Genomic DNA, 16264 nt, shown 5'->3' with positions numbered 1-16264 from the left:
TCGATTACCTTTTTTTTTCACCCTTCCTGCCTCTTCAGCTTTTCTCCTCTTATCGTTCCACAGACCGCACGGGTCATTCCCTGCTCTGGCATTGTTCCGGCGGGTAGGAGACGGTTGGAGGTAACAATGCAGGACGTTTATATCGTACCTTCTCCCTTTCCTTCTTTTAATTAAATCTTTATTTCGTCTGGGTTTCTTTCTTGAGTCGTCTGGCTTTTACTTCTAGCATTAGGGATGTGGGGAATTAGTTACAGGGGAACACTGCAAAAAGTGAACAATTGTTGTTGTTGTTATTTTGATTGACAGTTACGTTTACTTTGATCAAGTTTATACATAGTCGCCATCGAGATAAATTTACAGATAGCATACACATGCTACCACACAGAAACAAACAAACTCACAAACAAACTCACAAACAAACCTGTATCTGATCATTATTAGACACCAAAAAAAGATGTTAAATGATGTAATTGGAGTGCGCTTTTATGTCTATCATGTTGCCAGCATATGATTAACAGCACATGGTTGCCAGCAGCTACGGGAATGACGGTTAGAGGAGAACATGGAACCGGATAAATCACAGAAATTTTAGAAATTTTTTTCGTAAAAAAAAAGCCGTCCGTGTTTTCTTGCCAGTCCCGACATTGATTTAACACATTCGCATACACAAGCGGCATGCCTTTTTTATTTATTCTTCGCTTTATCTTTAAAAATTATCTTTCTGCTTTTTTTTTTTTTAAGAAAGAAGATTGTTCCACGGTGGAACAAATTACCGCAACTGATCGTGTGTCAGGGCGGCTTTGCGGGAGTTGTGAGTCAGCCATCTTGTATAAAGTTTGTGCGGCTCCCCGTACTTGGTCTGGACAGACCCACAGACACATGACAGACCCACACACACATGACAGACCCACAGACACACATGACAGACCCACAGACACATGACAGACCCACAGACACACATGACAGACCACACACACAGACCCACACACACATGACAGACAGACACACAGACACACACATGACAGACCCACACACACATGACAGACCCACAGATACACATGACAGACTCCATGCAACTGGCTGGTGGTGGTTAATTAATGCCAGTCTCCGCCTACCCTTGTCTGTACTGTCTTAATGGTGTATGATTCCTGTATCCTCTTTTTGACTACTTTTTGCTTCCTCTCTCTGTGTTTATAATGTCTCTGTCTAGCTGTGCACGAGAGAGAGAGAGACATTCTAGTTAATTAGTTCTTTGTGTCTGAAGTTTTGTTCAAGTTTGGACAGCAGCAATAATATTTGATTGCAGTATGATGTGAACAAGAAACACAAAGCAATGAAGCAGTCAGTTGGAGACAAAACTCTTTGCACAATTGTAAATTGAAATTGGAAAATGTCTGTTATACTTATGGACATATTTATGTGTGTATTTTAATATTTTTGTTAATGATGTTTCTGAGCGAGTTTTCCCATTAGGAGTAGAACATAAAGGCGGAACATGAAAGGTCTAGTGACAAGGCAAAGCTCAGTGCAAGACAGTATTTTCACAAATATGGATGAGCTCCTTTTTCCCTTCTCGAGACACACGCTTACAAAACATCTTCATGGAAAGGCAGAGGCCAACAACAGGGATACATTTATCTCGTCAAGATCAGAGCCAAAGTATGTGGACAAACAAGACTTCACGAGTTTGACTCTTGGTTCACGGCGATCTTTGTCCCTCAAGCCTGTCGAGTGGAGGATGCAGGGGCGTCCAACGTGCGGTCCCTCCTGGTGGCGCGTGTTCTCGGGAATGGAAGGGAAATATTGGCCGAAAATGTGAAAAATAGTGTTTGCACAGAGCTTTAGCGAGGAAATTACACCCCACTAGACCTTTAAACACAGAGGTATCACATAAGTAAACGTGTGCTTGTGTCTCGCAGGTCCGGCAGCTGCAGCACGCTGCGTTACGCTGCGTCCCCGTCGAGGAATGGTCGTAGATGTTGAAGGACGGGGCGCGGGCAGTCGGGTGGCCCCAAGCATGAGCCGCGAGGGGGCGCCACCCGGGAGGAGGCAGGGGTGTCTGGCATGATGAAGAAGCTCAAGCGCCGCCTGTCCTGGACCCTCAAGAGTAGCCGCCCGCTGGACGACAGCCTGTCGGAGCTGGCCGAGCAACTTACCATAGAAGACAGTAGCAACAGCAACGACGCTCACCGCCTGGCCTTGTTGCATCACAACGGTAAGTCTGTGTGTCTGTGTGTGCGCGTGTGTGTGCGTGTTACAAGATGGAAGGACGGGCCACGTCTTGAAAAAGCAAAGTTGAAGGCAGCCAGCATTGGCAAGATATGTTTAAATGGCTAGTTCGTTGCAAGATATTTTCAGAATCTGAGTGAATAACGTGTATTAGAGTTACAAATATTTCAACATCGCCGTTCTTATCTGGGCTTTGAAAGACAAGAAAACTTCGTTTTGTGTGATGTGACGAGAGTAGGCACGCTGACTGGACATGTCATTAGCAGTTGCTGAAAGCTCTGGCACTGGGCGCGGCGCTTGGTGCCGTCAGTAGAATGTCTGTCAGTCAGTGATCGCTTTCTTACAAGAGTTAAAAATTCTCATCGCGTTTTTGTAAAAAATATCAAGATAACACACATATAACTGTTAACTTTAACACGATTAATTTAAATTAAATTAAATAAGGAAATTAATTTTATCGGGTTGGCCTTTAAAAGTGTCCCGCGTGGGTTTTCTTTTTCAATTCTCTTTCTCGGTGCTCCCCAGGGAACCGATACCCGCTCGATTCTGTCGGCCTTTCTGTATATAGAAAGCAGTATGAACTCTTGTCTAGTCCTCTAAAGTACCCGGAAACCACCAAGACGACTGCAACAGCTTACTAAAATATTTGTGAGTGGGTGGCAGGGACAGGGGAGTGGAGAGGAGGGGAAGGTTTAGCTGATTTCTTTCGTCGAGACCACAAGATCCGGTTGATGTGGACATTCATGTACGAGAGAACAAGTTACCTGAATTTAAACTCTTGACCACAGCTGCTGCCTGACATATTGAACACGTGCCTCCCTCACTGATTTATATCGGCGATTAAGGGTAGGAAGCAAACCCTCCCTAGAAGCCATAACGAGGCTGGGTCATCGATAATTCAGATCTGCCTCGGCTTGCTGTTGTCTTCTGCCTGCTGCTGGATTGTCTGTCCCTGTCTACTGGTCTTTTGTTTAGTAATTTGTATCTTATTCATGTGCATAAAGATACTGTGAAATTATCGGCGCGTTTATGTGAGGAAAGCGAACTATCATGCAATCCACCCCACAGCTGTCATTCTTGACACTTTGGGAAGTAATGGAAGCCAGTAAATCAGCATATCGTCCGTGGCATCCGTTAGTCCAGCATTATATTGGGATGAACAATATATATTTGCTCGCCAGCAAGAGGTGCCTGGACTAGACTGTCCTCTAGCTCGGTCTGTACTGGGTTAGCCCTATTTTTTTACTGGCGATCGAAAGGCCGTTGACAGCGAGTAGGTTGTCGCATGCTGCACCTATCCATCGTCCCCGTTCTCCGCACAGCGCCGTGCAGCAGCCCCGTCTCCTGATGTCAGCCACGAGTGGAGTTAAAACCGTTTGACATCCCAATATGTTTTCCGCTTTGTCTTCTAAGGTGCGTTTGCTGTTAAGTGTATGAGATGCACACAGGTGTATCAGTGTCTTAAGCTGCAAGACAGACCCTCTTTAGAGTTATAGTTCTTGAAAATGAGAAGCCATCTTGGAAAGAGCGATGATGGAGGAGTGGGGAGAAATGGGTTGGCGAGTATGTAACGGTAACATGCGGACTTGTCCTCGTGAGGACACTTGCTATTGATTACAGAGGGCTGTAGTAGACACAGGAGGGGGCAACGGATTTATTCCCATTTCACACTCGTTTTTTTTTCCTCGTTCTCTCTATACCTCTTTCGCTTTCTTTTTCAGCTCTTTCTCTCTCACCCCTCCCCTCACAGCGCAGAGAGAGAGAGATGGGAGAGGGGAGGTGACATGTATATTGCTTACCGATAGAAATAGCTCTGAACAAGAAAATCACCAACTAATGTCGACGAGGCATTGTGGCGACATTTCGTTGTGTTTAGTGTTCACAAGGTGGCCTTGGTTGTTTGGGTTTTGCTGGCGTGAACAGCAGGACAATGGTGCAGCAAGGACCCTGCTACCAGTTATGTGCATACTCTCCCTCCCCGGGATTTGCTTTACCTACAGCCCTACAAAGCCCTCTGTAGCAATATGGGTACGGGGTACCTCCTCATATGACTCCTGCTTTCAACTACACAATGTTTTTGGCCCCTCGCTAACCCTGAGATGATTTTACCTCTGCTTGGTGGCTGCAGCTCCAGGGATGGTTGGAAATGTGCTTAACATTCTTGTCAGACTGCGCTTACGTGCGCCAGACCCTGTGAGCTGAACGGAGCTCACTCTGCACTTCAGGATCACCATGACCACTAGCAGGAGGGTCGTCGTCGTCGGTTCTACAGAGCAGGCAGTCCATCGAACCAAGACCGTTTGTCAGGAGCCAGGGTCTTGTCGCAGTGGTGATGCACAGACGTTTAGGCATCGAGCTGGTGCTGCGTGTTCGCGAGGGCGAAAGAGGGTTCGTGCAACGTGGCGGGCAGGGGAAATGTTTGCTGCTGTCTGGAACTACCGATGCCACATCATTTATCTCCTAGAGGTGAAGAGGGTTTAGTTCGATTTCTATTTCTGGATTAGATGTTATTTCTAATCTGAACCATCTTTGGCGGAAGGGTTTGTTTTGGGGAGTGAAGAGGAGAGGTTATGCCACATTAGGGCGTGGTAGGAGAGAGAGAGGTATTTAGAGGTGGAAACACTGCACGTGCAGGCTATAGACAGAAAAATGACATCTTTACCTCCTACATGCATTGACAGCCCGGTGCGGAGGATTCACCACGACGCAGGACCCGTGTGCTCCTGGTCGTAAATCCTGGCGGCACCAGCTTCTTGGCAGCTTTGGGGCTGGGGAGATGTTGGCAGGGTGCGTGACACTAATGGAAAGATCAGGTGCAGGCCGAGCTGCGTCTGCTGTGCAGCAGGGCGTTTGTTCGCGTGTGATGCCACGACGATCCCGCGCTCGCTGGAGCATCTTCGGCCACGAGTTGCGCTACGGGCTCCAGACAGAGTGAGTTCCTTCTGGTAGTAACCATCAGCAACCTGAGGACCTCCTTCTGGTCTTTTGGTTAAATGGATGGACTCGTGTCCGGCTCGTAGTGCCGATCACTGGATTTGGCTCCGCCAATAGTCTCTGCCGTGTTATGTCCAACTCTCGTGTCCACCATGGGCGCATGGGCATGTCGATAATAATGGTCATCTGTTAGAGGTGATCCCCTTGACCGGCGTCGTTAGTGTGGGTCATTGTGTGTAAATGGCCGCCTGAGTGTGGTCTGCGCATGCGTAGTGAAACTAGATGACAGCACGTGTATGGTTAGAATTTGTTGTTGATGAAAATATGAAAGTGAACTGGTGACTAAAAGCAAAGGGACGAGGATTAAACGAGGATTAAAACGCAGTCTGACACTGCGCAGTGAAACAAGAGGTTGGTGACATCACCCACGAGAGGAAATGACCTTACAAACCGGAACATAGTAGCTGCGTGCCCATGCGCAGACCGTACTCAGAGGCGACTGGCACTGACTGAAGGCGACTGCCAACTTAACAAACATTGACTTCGATCATTTTGTTTGCTCAGTCAGACACACCCACACCAAAAGCCCAACTCAAGCATTAAATGTAACTTGAGCCTGTCTTAATCATAGGCGTCGACACAGTGTTAGAACACATACACCAGGTGTGTAGGAACAACGACAAACCGTGTATTACCTGCGCATGTTGCACCGTAAGCCGCTGGCTTTACCTGCGACAAAAGCATTCATCTGTTAAACTGTTTGATGTACTGCATCTCCACTTGACACCTTCAACAGATAAATCAAGAGACGGCGTGCACAGACATCTCTCTCTCACACACAAACACACGTAGTCGTGGAGAGGGACCGTGGTGTGGGTTGGACTTGATGCAGCCAGCACAGGATTGACAGAAGAACAAATAAAGTGTCCTCCAAGCGCTGATAACTCTCAGTTCCTCTGCTTCTCCTCGCTTTTGACTAGGAAGGACAGCGCGCGTTGAGAAGAAGATTATAGTTTTCTCTTGAGCACCAGACAGGCTCTGAAAAAGATTTTTTAAATAAAAAGATTGAACATGTTGAATCGATTTGTAATGAACGTTTGCAGGCTGCTACGTTTCGACGCTCATCTCCTCCTCCCTTCCTAAAGCGATAAACCCTAGGTGACCATAAGCACCGGGCTGCCGCACCTGCTGTTATCGTTATTTGCACGCCAGCATCACCAGCGTCTCACGCAGGGCTCGGTACGGCGACTAACGGTCTCTGCACAACAGGGTCAACAGCTTGGTGGCCACAGGTACACGGCTTACAGTAAGCACCTACAGCGGGGCCACGTGATGTCAGCACGAGACCCTCACAGGTGATGCTGTCGATGGAGGCAGTGGGGAGAGAGGGGAGGGAGACCGCCAAAAGAAGAATTGATGGATAGTTCGGATTTTGTTGAGCAGGCCTGCAGCCAGATTCCATCTCTCTCTCTCACACACACATGCACACACGCTGTCGTACACATATACAAACACATGGTGACGGAGACCCATATGTACATAACGCGCAGAGAGTTGCAGGTGACTGGTTGGTTTATTTAGTAGGAAAGTGCTTCCACCTTCAGGTGATTTCGCTTTATGGTGGAAGAGGGAGTAAGGAGGAAGCTGGAGAAACGCCAACGCCCATCCCTGCGAACAGGTGTGACATACAGCATGGGGGACCTAGGCTCCTGGTGGCCGCCAGTGTAAAACCATGTGACGGCCCGTGATATCCTCATGACGGCAGAGCGATATAATAATACACACAGCTCACTGCTCCTACTCACCAATTAGTAAACATAGCGAACTAATTAACAACAACACAGTGTTTGTTTGTCGGCCACATTGCCGTCAGCTGTGTCGTTATTTTCTGCTTGTGATATATATATATGTATAGATATTGGCGTGCCGGTCCCAGGGCTTTGGCGGCCCTGTGCAGGTGCACAGTCTGCACATGCCTAAAGCTGCCCCTGCATACAAAGAGTCTGAGACGAGATCTGAACTCAGAACCTCTAACTGCAGTGGTGACAAGCGGATGTCTTAGCCACTACATCACCGTTGCAGATGATTGATAGTAGAAATAACTTTGACTCGGTTGCTGGGGGCGAAGGACAGGACAGAAGCAAGAGACCGGAGAGCCCTGTGCTTTGCAAATGGTTGATGTTAATGATTAACGAAAGCTGGTAGGAAGGAGACGGAAACGAGGACGATAGCAAGGATGAGAAGGCAGGTCTAGTGAGGCAACGACTGGGAGGATCGACCCAGGGTCTGCCTGAGGCTGGTCACGTCACCCGAGACTTTGCTGCACTTTGAGCCTGACACACGCCCACTGCCATGGGACTAGTCCGGGGCTGCCCTGAGGCTACCCGCCTTTTTTACTTCTCTTTTATGTTTAATGTTCTAGTAGCACACTTCGCAATGTTAACGGTCACGTGTATGTGTGTGCTGGCCGGTTCTGTATCTGTGTGACGAAGCGTTCTTCCGTCAGTTGACCCAGTTGTGGTGTGGATACTTGACTACTTTACCTGTATGGTCCGGAAAGTAGAAGTAGTTGGCGTGAAAGAGAGAGAGAGAATATGTAAGCAGGGATGAAAGAGGGAGAGAATGTCTGAGAACGAAGCGAATGAATGAACAAATAATGTTTCAGGCCAAAATGGAACTTGCGCATGACTCATACGTTTTAAAGAGATGTTTTAAAAACGATTAGAGAGAAAGAGAGATTTTCTCAAATGTCTTGGCTTAGTGCATTACAAATAATTCTTCCAGTCTAAAACAATAATCCCTTTTATTCTGGAGGCGCTTGTCTTCAAAGCCTGACAGTCGGGTAAACGGTCTACCCCGTGTCGCCATGGTGCCGACAGTCAACACGGTCCTGCTGCCCAGCTCCAGACATCGCGGATTTCTTTGTCTCCACAAGGGAAGGGATCGTCAGCCAGGATGCTGGGGATTAGTTTTTTCTGAACCGTTCACTCAAGACTACTTTGTGTTGGATGGCGTCTTTACACTACAAACTTTTTGTAAAAGCCAGAGCTGCCCGTCTGCCTGCGTGGTGAGGTCAAGTGTCACGGCTGCTGAGCGAGCCATTGGTCTGCTGTTGAGGAAGATAAAGATCATCAGAGTTACACCTGTCTCTTGTTGACGTGAGACGTGAAGGTGTGACCACCTAATTGACATGGTCTACAGAATGCTAGAGAATTTTTATACAGTGAATTATCAAGTCTTGTAATTTGTCTGCGTCCAGAGTTAGATGGAAAAAATGATCGAGCTGAGGATTTTGACATTATCTTTTTGGGGATAAGGATGGCTGCTTGAGCGTTTGTAAAGTTCCAACCGTCACCGTCCGGCAGGAAAACGGATTCGATCTGGTGGAGGGAGGTAAGGGTATTTGTCGGGCCAAACGGGAAGTAATTATCGAAGGATGGCACTTAGGGTAGCCGGTGGCGTGTGCTTCACACCTCCCTCCCTGGGTTGAGCCATTTTTGGCCGCCATAAGTTCCATTTGAGACGAGCTCCCACAGAGCCACAGGAACTTGGTCTGTGTTGTGTTTTTGCCTTTGTAATGCACGGGGAGCCTGGCTTTGGATGGGATGCTGCGCAATGAAAGCTTTTATTATTATTGTTATTAATATTATTATTAGACTCATAGAATCTTTGTAGTAAAAATCTGAATAGCTAACCGACAGGCAGTGGAAGACCCCCCCCCCACCAAAAAAAAAAAAAAAAAAAAAAAAAAAGTTCCAGCGGTAGCAATCACTGACATTTCTATGTATTTGATTGAGTGGTGCCAGGTAGTCCGCTGTCGTCAATCATCACAGGATCAACACCCAGATGACAAAAAGGGAGGTAATTTCCTTGGTACCGACAGCCAACGAAAGATGCTCATACTGGTTCAGACTAAGGGCGACAAATTGTAACGATTGGCACAGATTACAGAATAAAATGCTTATTTATTATCTTTCCATTAAAAAAAGTCAACTCCGCCGCCGCAAACGAGGAGGGAAGCGGGGTTCAGTGTAATTTGTAGGAGAGGGGGAGTCACTGCCGAGATGAGCACAAAGGAACAGCTGGACAATATAATGCGCGGCCATGGTCTGGAAAAGAGAAGAACAGACCACACGACCACGAAGCTTCGTCCAGAGATTGATGGAGCTGCCTGGATGGTGGCTATCCGCAGGTTTGGAGGTTCGTGCGAGCAGCCCGGTGTCGCTGGACCTGGAACCTGTTCGCAAGACGATTCTGTTGGAACATTGTGAGCCTGTAGGCTCCGGAACCTGCTGTCTTCTGCTCTCTCCGGACTCGGTCAGAAACCTGACCCAAGACACCGGAACTGGTCATCTTCAAGCTTTGGATTGATGCTGTTAGTAACTGTACTCACGGCACTGGAACACCGCGCGAACATCTTTCGCTGAAGGCACTGGAGTCTGTTGTTTTTGTTTGTTTTTGCTGGAGACAAGATGCCGTTTAAAAACGAAACTGTCTCATTGAAACAATCTAGCATGTTGACCTCTGGTGTAAGGCCTATCTTTCGTCGTTGACGGTGACCGTACAGTGAGTGCGCCGTCTGCGACGACAGGCTGCAGCGTCCACGGTGTAGGAGACAACGGCCATGCTGCTACTGTGCGGTGTGCAGACATGTCCGCACCACAGACGACAGATGGCGGGTACCTGGCACTGAATTCGTCTCACCAGCGGCACCTGGGTAAATCTTTCTTTCTCTCCTCCTCCGTGCGCGCGCTCGTCTATGTTTAGCTGACCCTGACTGCAACTGGATGTGAAGCATATATAGACTAATATTTACCGGTGCCTCCCAAAGTGTACTGAGGAGAAAACCCACTTTTGTAAATCAGTATGGCGACATTCGTTATCTTCCTCCAATCAAAGTAATTTCTTATGCGCATGCGCTCACATTTCAGTGTCACTTCCGGCATTTTCAACACATCGTGGATTTGGCGAAGTAGTTATTTCTTGTAGTATGCTTGTTCACCTTCTCCCTGTCTACTTATTTCACCTGAAGACACGTGATCTGGGAAGGACGAGCGGCACAGAGAAGGGAGGGTCGTGTTGGCGCGGGGCGAGGGACTTATCTTGACACAGGACGGCGCGCGTCTCAGAATAGCGCTCGTTACATCAGCAGTACTGCAGCGGCCTGGCTGCTTATCAGTTTACTCTCAAAAAGTTATTTTTAATGTCGGCCAAGATTGCGAAGTATTAGCGGTTTCGATTATCAGGCGGAATGTTTGACTGAGCACAGCTCTTCTGCGTCAGATAAACCACTTCTCTAGGAGCTTTGTAGAGGTGGGGTAGATGTTGCGTTAGGAGGGGCGAGGTGGTGGTGGGGTATGTTTTTGTAGGAAGTTAAAAGCAGTTCAAATGTTAGTCCTTAATAATTATGAGTTATATCCATCCAATCGCAGCGTAGAAGTCGAATCACGTGACGTGTACGAATGTTTGCAGTATTTCCCGGTCTTCAAACAGGTAGAGAGCCGAGTCGTACTGACATGTCTGCTGTTTCTCTCACCCCCAGAGTAGGGAGGAATCAGTGTACGGTTTGTGTGTGTGTGAGAGAGAAGACAGGCTTAAAGACACACTTCTGTGATTGATTAGCTCTTGCTAGTCCTGTGTCGCGTGACCCTTGACTTCTTGCTGTCCACAAAGGTACTCTCAGTGAACGGGCGTTCGCTGTCTTAGATTTATGGAGTCTTTCGGGAAGGAGATACGAACACACAAAGACACAACCGTTGGTGTAACGGGTAGAATATCGGTTTCCTGGTTAACAGTTAAGTTGAGAGGTTAATCTGTTAAGATTTGATTGTTTCGATCCCTTTATTTCATAAAGGCTTGCGTCGTGGTTTTTTATATTCTAATTAGATAATTGACAGTATCCACAATAACGACTTAGATGGGATCTTTGTTTTAATGTTTCTGTCAATCCACCTCGGCACTACACAAGCACCGTCGAAGACGCAGACATCGATTGCCGTCCTTGACACGGTGACCTAGAAGTGACATCAGGAGGTGTGGTTGCTGCTCCAGAAACGAGACTGAGTTGCGCAGCAGGTCCGGCCTGGCTTCTCCTAGAATTCTACACAAGGTTCACACGCGAGGAATCGTTGAGTCACAAGGCAGCTGACTTCCACCTCTCAACACGAGCACGACTCCCAGAGATTTGTCTCCCTGCAGCAAGTCGTTATCAATGGCGGTGGAGGGAGGAGGTAGAGTTACACGCCCTGGCTGCTGATGTTCTCCCTCTTTTGAGCCTTGTGTAACTTTACCTTCCACCATTAATTGTGTACCTCCTTGGTAGTTTTAAAGCCTTACCGAGGTTTCATAGTTTTATTTTTCTAAGGAATGATTGAAAGCGAGGCTTCACTCAGCGCGGAGGGTCAAGGTCGCTGACGTCACGCTTCCGAAGGATTCCGAAGTCGCTGCCGTCACTGGGATGTTCGGTGGAAGCAAAATGAGCGCCCGGCCTTGATTGCAGCAGCGGCTTTCCGCCACACACACACATTATTGTTATAAAATGTCGACAAGGTTTGCCGCGGGCGCTGGAGGAGGTGGCGGGAGGGAGAGAGTTGGTCCCAGGCCGAGAAGCGATTCAGACCTTGCGGCGTGTTGGCTAAATATGGCTTCCTACGCCGTCATGTTTCTGGTGAAAAATCTCTGGCATTTGGGGTTGACTACCCCGTCTTTGTGGAATGGAAGAATTCGCCGGAGACCCGAGTGAGAAGACGTGAAAGTAATGGTCCGGCAAAGTTCTTTGGGAACGGAAAGGGGAAACAAGTCCAAGTCTTATTGAAGAAACGATGCATTTGAAAAAGTCTGTTGACAGTTTGTCATGGTCTTGAAAAAAGTAAAATTCAGAAAAAGTCATTCTATGGGCAATGCTGAATAATTTAGTGGAATTGAATTTGGTAGAGGCTTCTGGAAGATTGACTACACAGTTTTTAGTTGAATGTGACCTGGCGGCATGGAATCATTCTCACCTGACGGGCTGGGCAGACGACAATTTTCTTTTCTAAAATGATGATGATTATTATTATGATGATTATTGGATTTTGTCCCTCAAGGCTTCAGCCATAGTTGCAATCTTGTACGACCAACGACACAACAATTCCTGCTTATGACTTTTTTTTTTGGTGCTCTCCTTTTAAAGGTAGCAAGTGCTTCTCGTCAATAAATGCACAAATACATAAATTAATTACTTACATCGGCCGAAGCACGCTTAAAACAGATTCTTAGACGCCTGCTATATATCTAGAGAGAGAATAATGTCGGTCGTGGCACAGTTGTGGTCAAGTGTCATAAAACTCTTTGCTAAATATATAAATACGGCGATAAAAACGACCATGACACAGTTTTTAAATTGTATTCAGGTCACAGTTTCCGTAGACTCAGTTCCCTCAAGCATCCGCCATCGCCATTATCTTTGGAATCACTCCAGACGTTAAATATGGCTGCCCAAGTCGCGATTGGCAAGTTTAGATGCCGGCATCTTGCCAGGCTCGCTTCTCACATCTCGCATCTCGCCCTCAAGTGGGGCCAGGCGGAGGTCCCGAGTCCCGGGTGGAGGCTGCGGTCCAGTCAACAGGAAGTGAGGGTCACAGGCGCCGCCACCTTTGACCTCGTAACGTGTTGAGGAAAGGAAGAAGGCGGTGGATACGGTGTGTTGTGACGGAAGAAGACGGCAGAGGGATTGATGATGAGGTGTTTAGGGTCAAAGTTATTTAAAACCGTTATTTGTACGTGGCCACAGCACGAGTTGGTGTAAAGTGTGGCTGAACGCGACCTACAAGATATTTGCCGCCGGCCATCCATTCTTCATTCAGCCAACCAATCACTTCAACAGTTTATCTCACTGTCTTCCTGTTTGTCGTGTTTCCATGTGAAAATGTCTGTTGGGACTTTTGTTCTGGGGTTCTATTTTTTTTGTGTTGCACATTACTTTGAGGTCGCACCCCAGACAGTGTGAGTTATCGCCCCGCGTAGAACTTCCGACATGAATGACTGGCGGTGTAATATTTTACACATCAGTGGCTTTGGTGCTGTGCTTCGATGCACACCTGCCGAGTTGCCCCGCTATCCCTCTGCCTTGCAGTTTGGGTGAGAAGGTCCTCCTACCCTACACCCGCTCCCACCCCACGCCTGTTGCAAGGGGCGCACAGAGTTACATTGGACCGCATGTCACAGATTGCGGGATACGTGGCAGAGCTGGAATGTAGTACTGAGCAGGTGGGAAAAAACTGGAGAAGTAGAACTGTGGCAGTTGTAGTCTTGAGAGCAGAAAGTTTATAAAATGTTTCTTTGATGTCGCGTCCACCTTTGATGAACTCTGCGATGTTTGTTGCCGGTCCCAGAAGCAGCTGAGAGAAGCAGAAGACAGCTCAACATGTTAAGTGTGTTTGGCAGCTTGAAGGACTACAACACCAACAAATGTCATTTTAGTGGTGCTCCAGCCTGTCATAGACAAAACTATATTAAACATAAATTGATGTATTTTTATGCTAACCAATAATATTTATTTTATTGTGACATAATTGAATAATAACAAGTAATATATAAAATGCTTGTTGCCTTTGACGACTGTGACAAAGACGCCAAATACAAGCAGTCCCACTTGTTGTAATAATATATATGCAAGACAATGTGACTCACTCAGACTTCACATCAAGTTCAGGGAATTCAGTATTCCTGTTGACAAAGATGATGATTGTTGGCGAGCTGAAGTCATGCTGGCGAGCTGAAGTCATGCTGGTGTTGAAAGTGGCGGAGCCTAATAGTTCTTTATTTTTCTGAGATGTTTCCTGATGGCGCAGTTGCTAGAAACGTGTTTTGCAGTGATACAAGGGTTGGTTACACCAAGACCTTCTGTAAACTAGGATATTTGGTTACACTCCTGTTTACGGTCCTTGCTACCTTTAACAGGCAAAAGACGGTAAATAATGACCACTTTGTTGTTGCTTGACAAAACATCAAACAAAAAGCTGAAAGAAAAGAAAATGGACATTCATTTTGGATTTTGAACAGATGCTGTCCATGTTAAACCAAGATAAGTGCCATCAGAGTTTGTCGGTCCTGCTAGTGCGGACAAATACAAGTTTGTATTGAGGACTTCTGGAAGTTCTTAAAGTTGCTTGTAGTCTCAGTGCGTGGACTGGAAGAATGAAGTTTTGCCGTGGAAAAAGTCAGGAAAAAGTCAGTACATGTATTTTGATTTTGTCACGCACCATGACAGTTGCAAAGACGTGGCAAACGTAGACAGGGAAAAGCAGAAGACGAAAAGTGAGAGGTAGGAGGGTGAGGAAGGGCATCGAATCACCTGAGCTAATGACAGGCGAGTTATGAAGGCTCAGCGCTAATAACTGTCGGAATACCCCCGAGGTTAGCGAGGGGAGGATGACCTATGTGTTGTGGGGCCGGGTGCACCAGGTGTCGCTATGGGTGTTGGCACGGTGAGCCTTGCACTGCAGACAGACTTTATGTAGGAGCAACTTAGCGGCCCAGGGACGTCCTGTCAACCTGCTTCCCGTCAGCCCCCGCAGCAGGTGCACGTGCACGTGCGTACACGAGCTTCACGTATGTGTTTGTAAAACATTCTCCTGATGTCGTTAAACCAAGCCGCGCCTGAAAGAAAACATAAATGCTTATCAAAACATTGCAGCGAATTTCTTGTACAAATGTTATTCTTTCCATCGTTGAACAAGATGCGTGTAGGCTCGTTGCTCTCATGGGTTCACCAAACATTGGGGTCAGAAATACTGGTTATTTGTTTTAAAGATAAGGCATAAGTTGGATCAGTTATGTCGGCACTTATCAATTCGTTTTGATTACTGAAGTTTCCGAAGTTTACGTGTGTGTGCGTGTGTGCGCTCGCCGAGTTACATCTGTGACATCGTTATGGCATCGTATCGAATACTTCAACCTAAATAGTTCTACAAACGAGGCCACTGCGCATTCGTGGTCTTTTAAAAACTGGATCTTAGGTGTATAAAATAAGTAAAAAGTCATATTTCAAGTCGTGCGGTAAGGTCGCTGATCAGGAAGCGATGGAGATGTAAGCGCCGGGAACATGACATGATGAGGACCGAGGTCTTCAAAAACCAACTTGTTCTTGTTGTCTTGAGAGCTCAGTCGTTGCTCACAATTTCTCTATCAGTTTGTCTGAGTGTGTGTTATTCAGCTGAGTAGTTTACATGCGGGATATCTGTCATTTGTGAAGCCAAATGTAGCTGCTACTTGCCTTTAGAAGAAAAGGAGTAACTCGTGCAACATTTGATTTCGGTTGATAACATTGTGAATTTGCATATTGCTCGGGGACACACACAAACACACAATCGCCACATTGTGGTTTATTGTTTAAATGTGACATCAGATTTAGTAAGTTTACCAAACTGTAATATTTGTGTCCAGCTGAATACAATTTGATTGCCAATGCGATCACCATCCTTCAGTAAATAGTTTCTACATCAGGACACCTGTCTCACCTGGACGTCGGGGGGTTGCCAAGACGAAAGTGGTATTATTGGAATGGTGAGCATCATAGCACAGAACTCGGATGGTGCAGCCACAGGTAATGGCGATAGGTGAAACTGCTCCGAGTGGTTGAGAAGAAGAACTAAAAAAAAAAAAACCTCCGCGACTCTCTGAATGGCGAGGGTGGTGAGAAGGCAAAGAGAGAAGGGAGAGGAAAGGTCTATCGAGATCATTATCGCAGTCGGAGGTTCTTTTTCTCTGCCGTTGCACGGCCGTCTTGGCTGTCTGCTCCGTTCGGGTGGGTTGCAATGTGGGGAGTCGTGTTCACTGCCTGCTTTTACGTTCAGCCTCGTTGCCAACACAAGCCGCGCCCCGCGCCGGAGGTAGTAGGTGGTGGGGCAGGGGGACGAGAGAAAGGGAGGCAGGTAAGACGCGAGGGTTTGATGGACCCGCATCCTGCTCATCAGTGAACAGCTCACAATTTCGCCCACTGACCTCTGACCCAGTGACGTGCCAGCGAGTAACATTACTGGTTCTCGCGATATCTGGAGACTTGGCTGGCGAGGGGTGGGAAGGGTTAGAAGGGTGTGTGTGAGTGTGTGTGTGTGTGGGG

General features: G+C 47.1%; 1 protein-coding gene across 1 annotated transcript in view; it reads left to right on the top strand.

The window, feature by feature from the left end:
- The window catches only part of LOC112571428 (cyclin-dependent kinase 17-like), a 66611-nt gene that overhangs the window by 10120 nt on the left and 40227 nt on the right, over positions 1 to 16264 (top strand). Inside the window, exon 2 of the mRNA XM_025250396.1 lies at positions 1920 to 2215. Coding sequence (XP_025106181.1) covers positions 2065 to 2215 — 151 coding nt within the window. The 5' untranslated portion in view covers positions 1920 to 2064. The remainder of the gene's footprint in view (positions 1 to 1919; positions 2216 to 16264) is intronic.

Source organism: Pomacea canaliculata, linkage group LG9 (assembly GCF_003073045.1).
Source record: "Pomacea canaliculata isolate SZHN2017 linkage group LG9, ASM307304v1, whole genome shotgun sequence".
NCBI lineage: Eukaryota > Metazoa > Mollusca > Gastropoda > Architaenioglossa > Ampullariidae > Pomacea > Pomacea canaliculata.
This window is presented reverse-complemented; position numbering and strand designations above follow the sequence as displayed.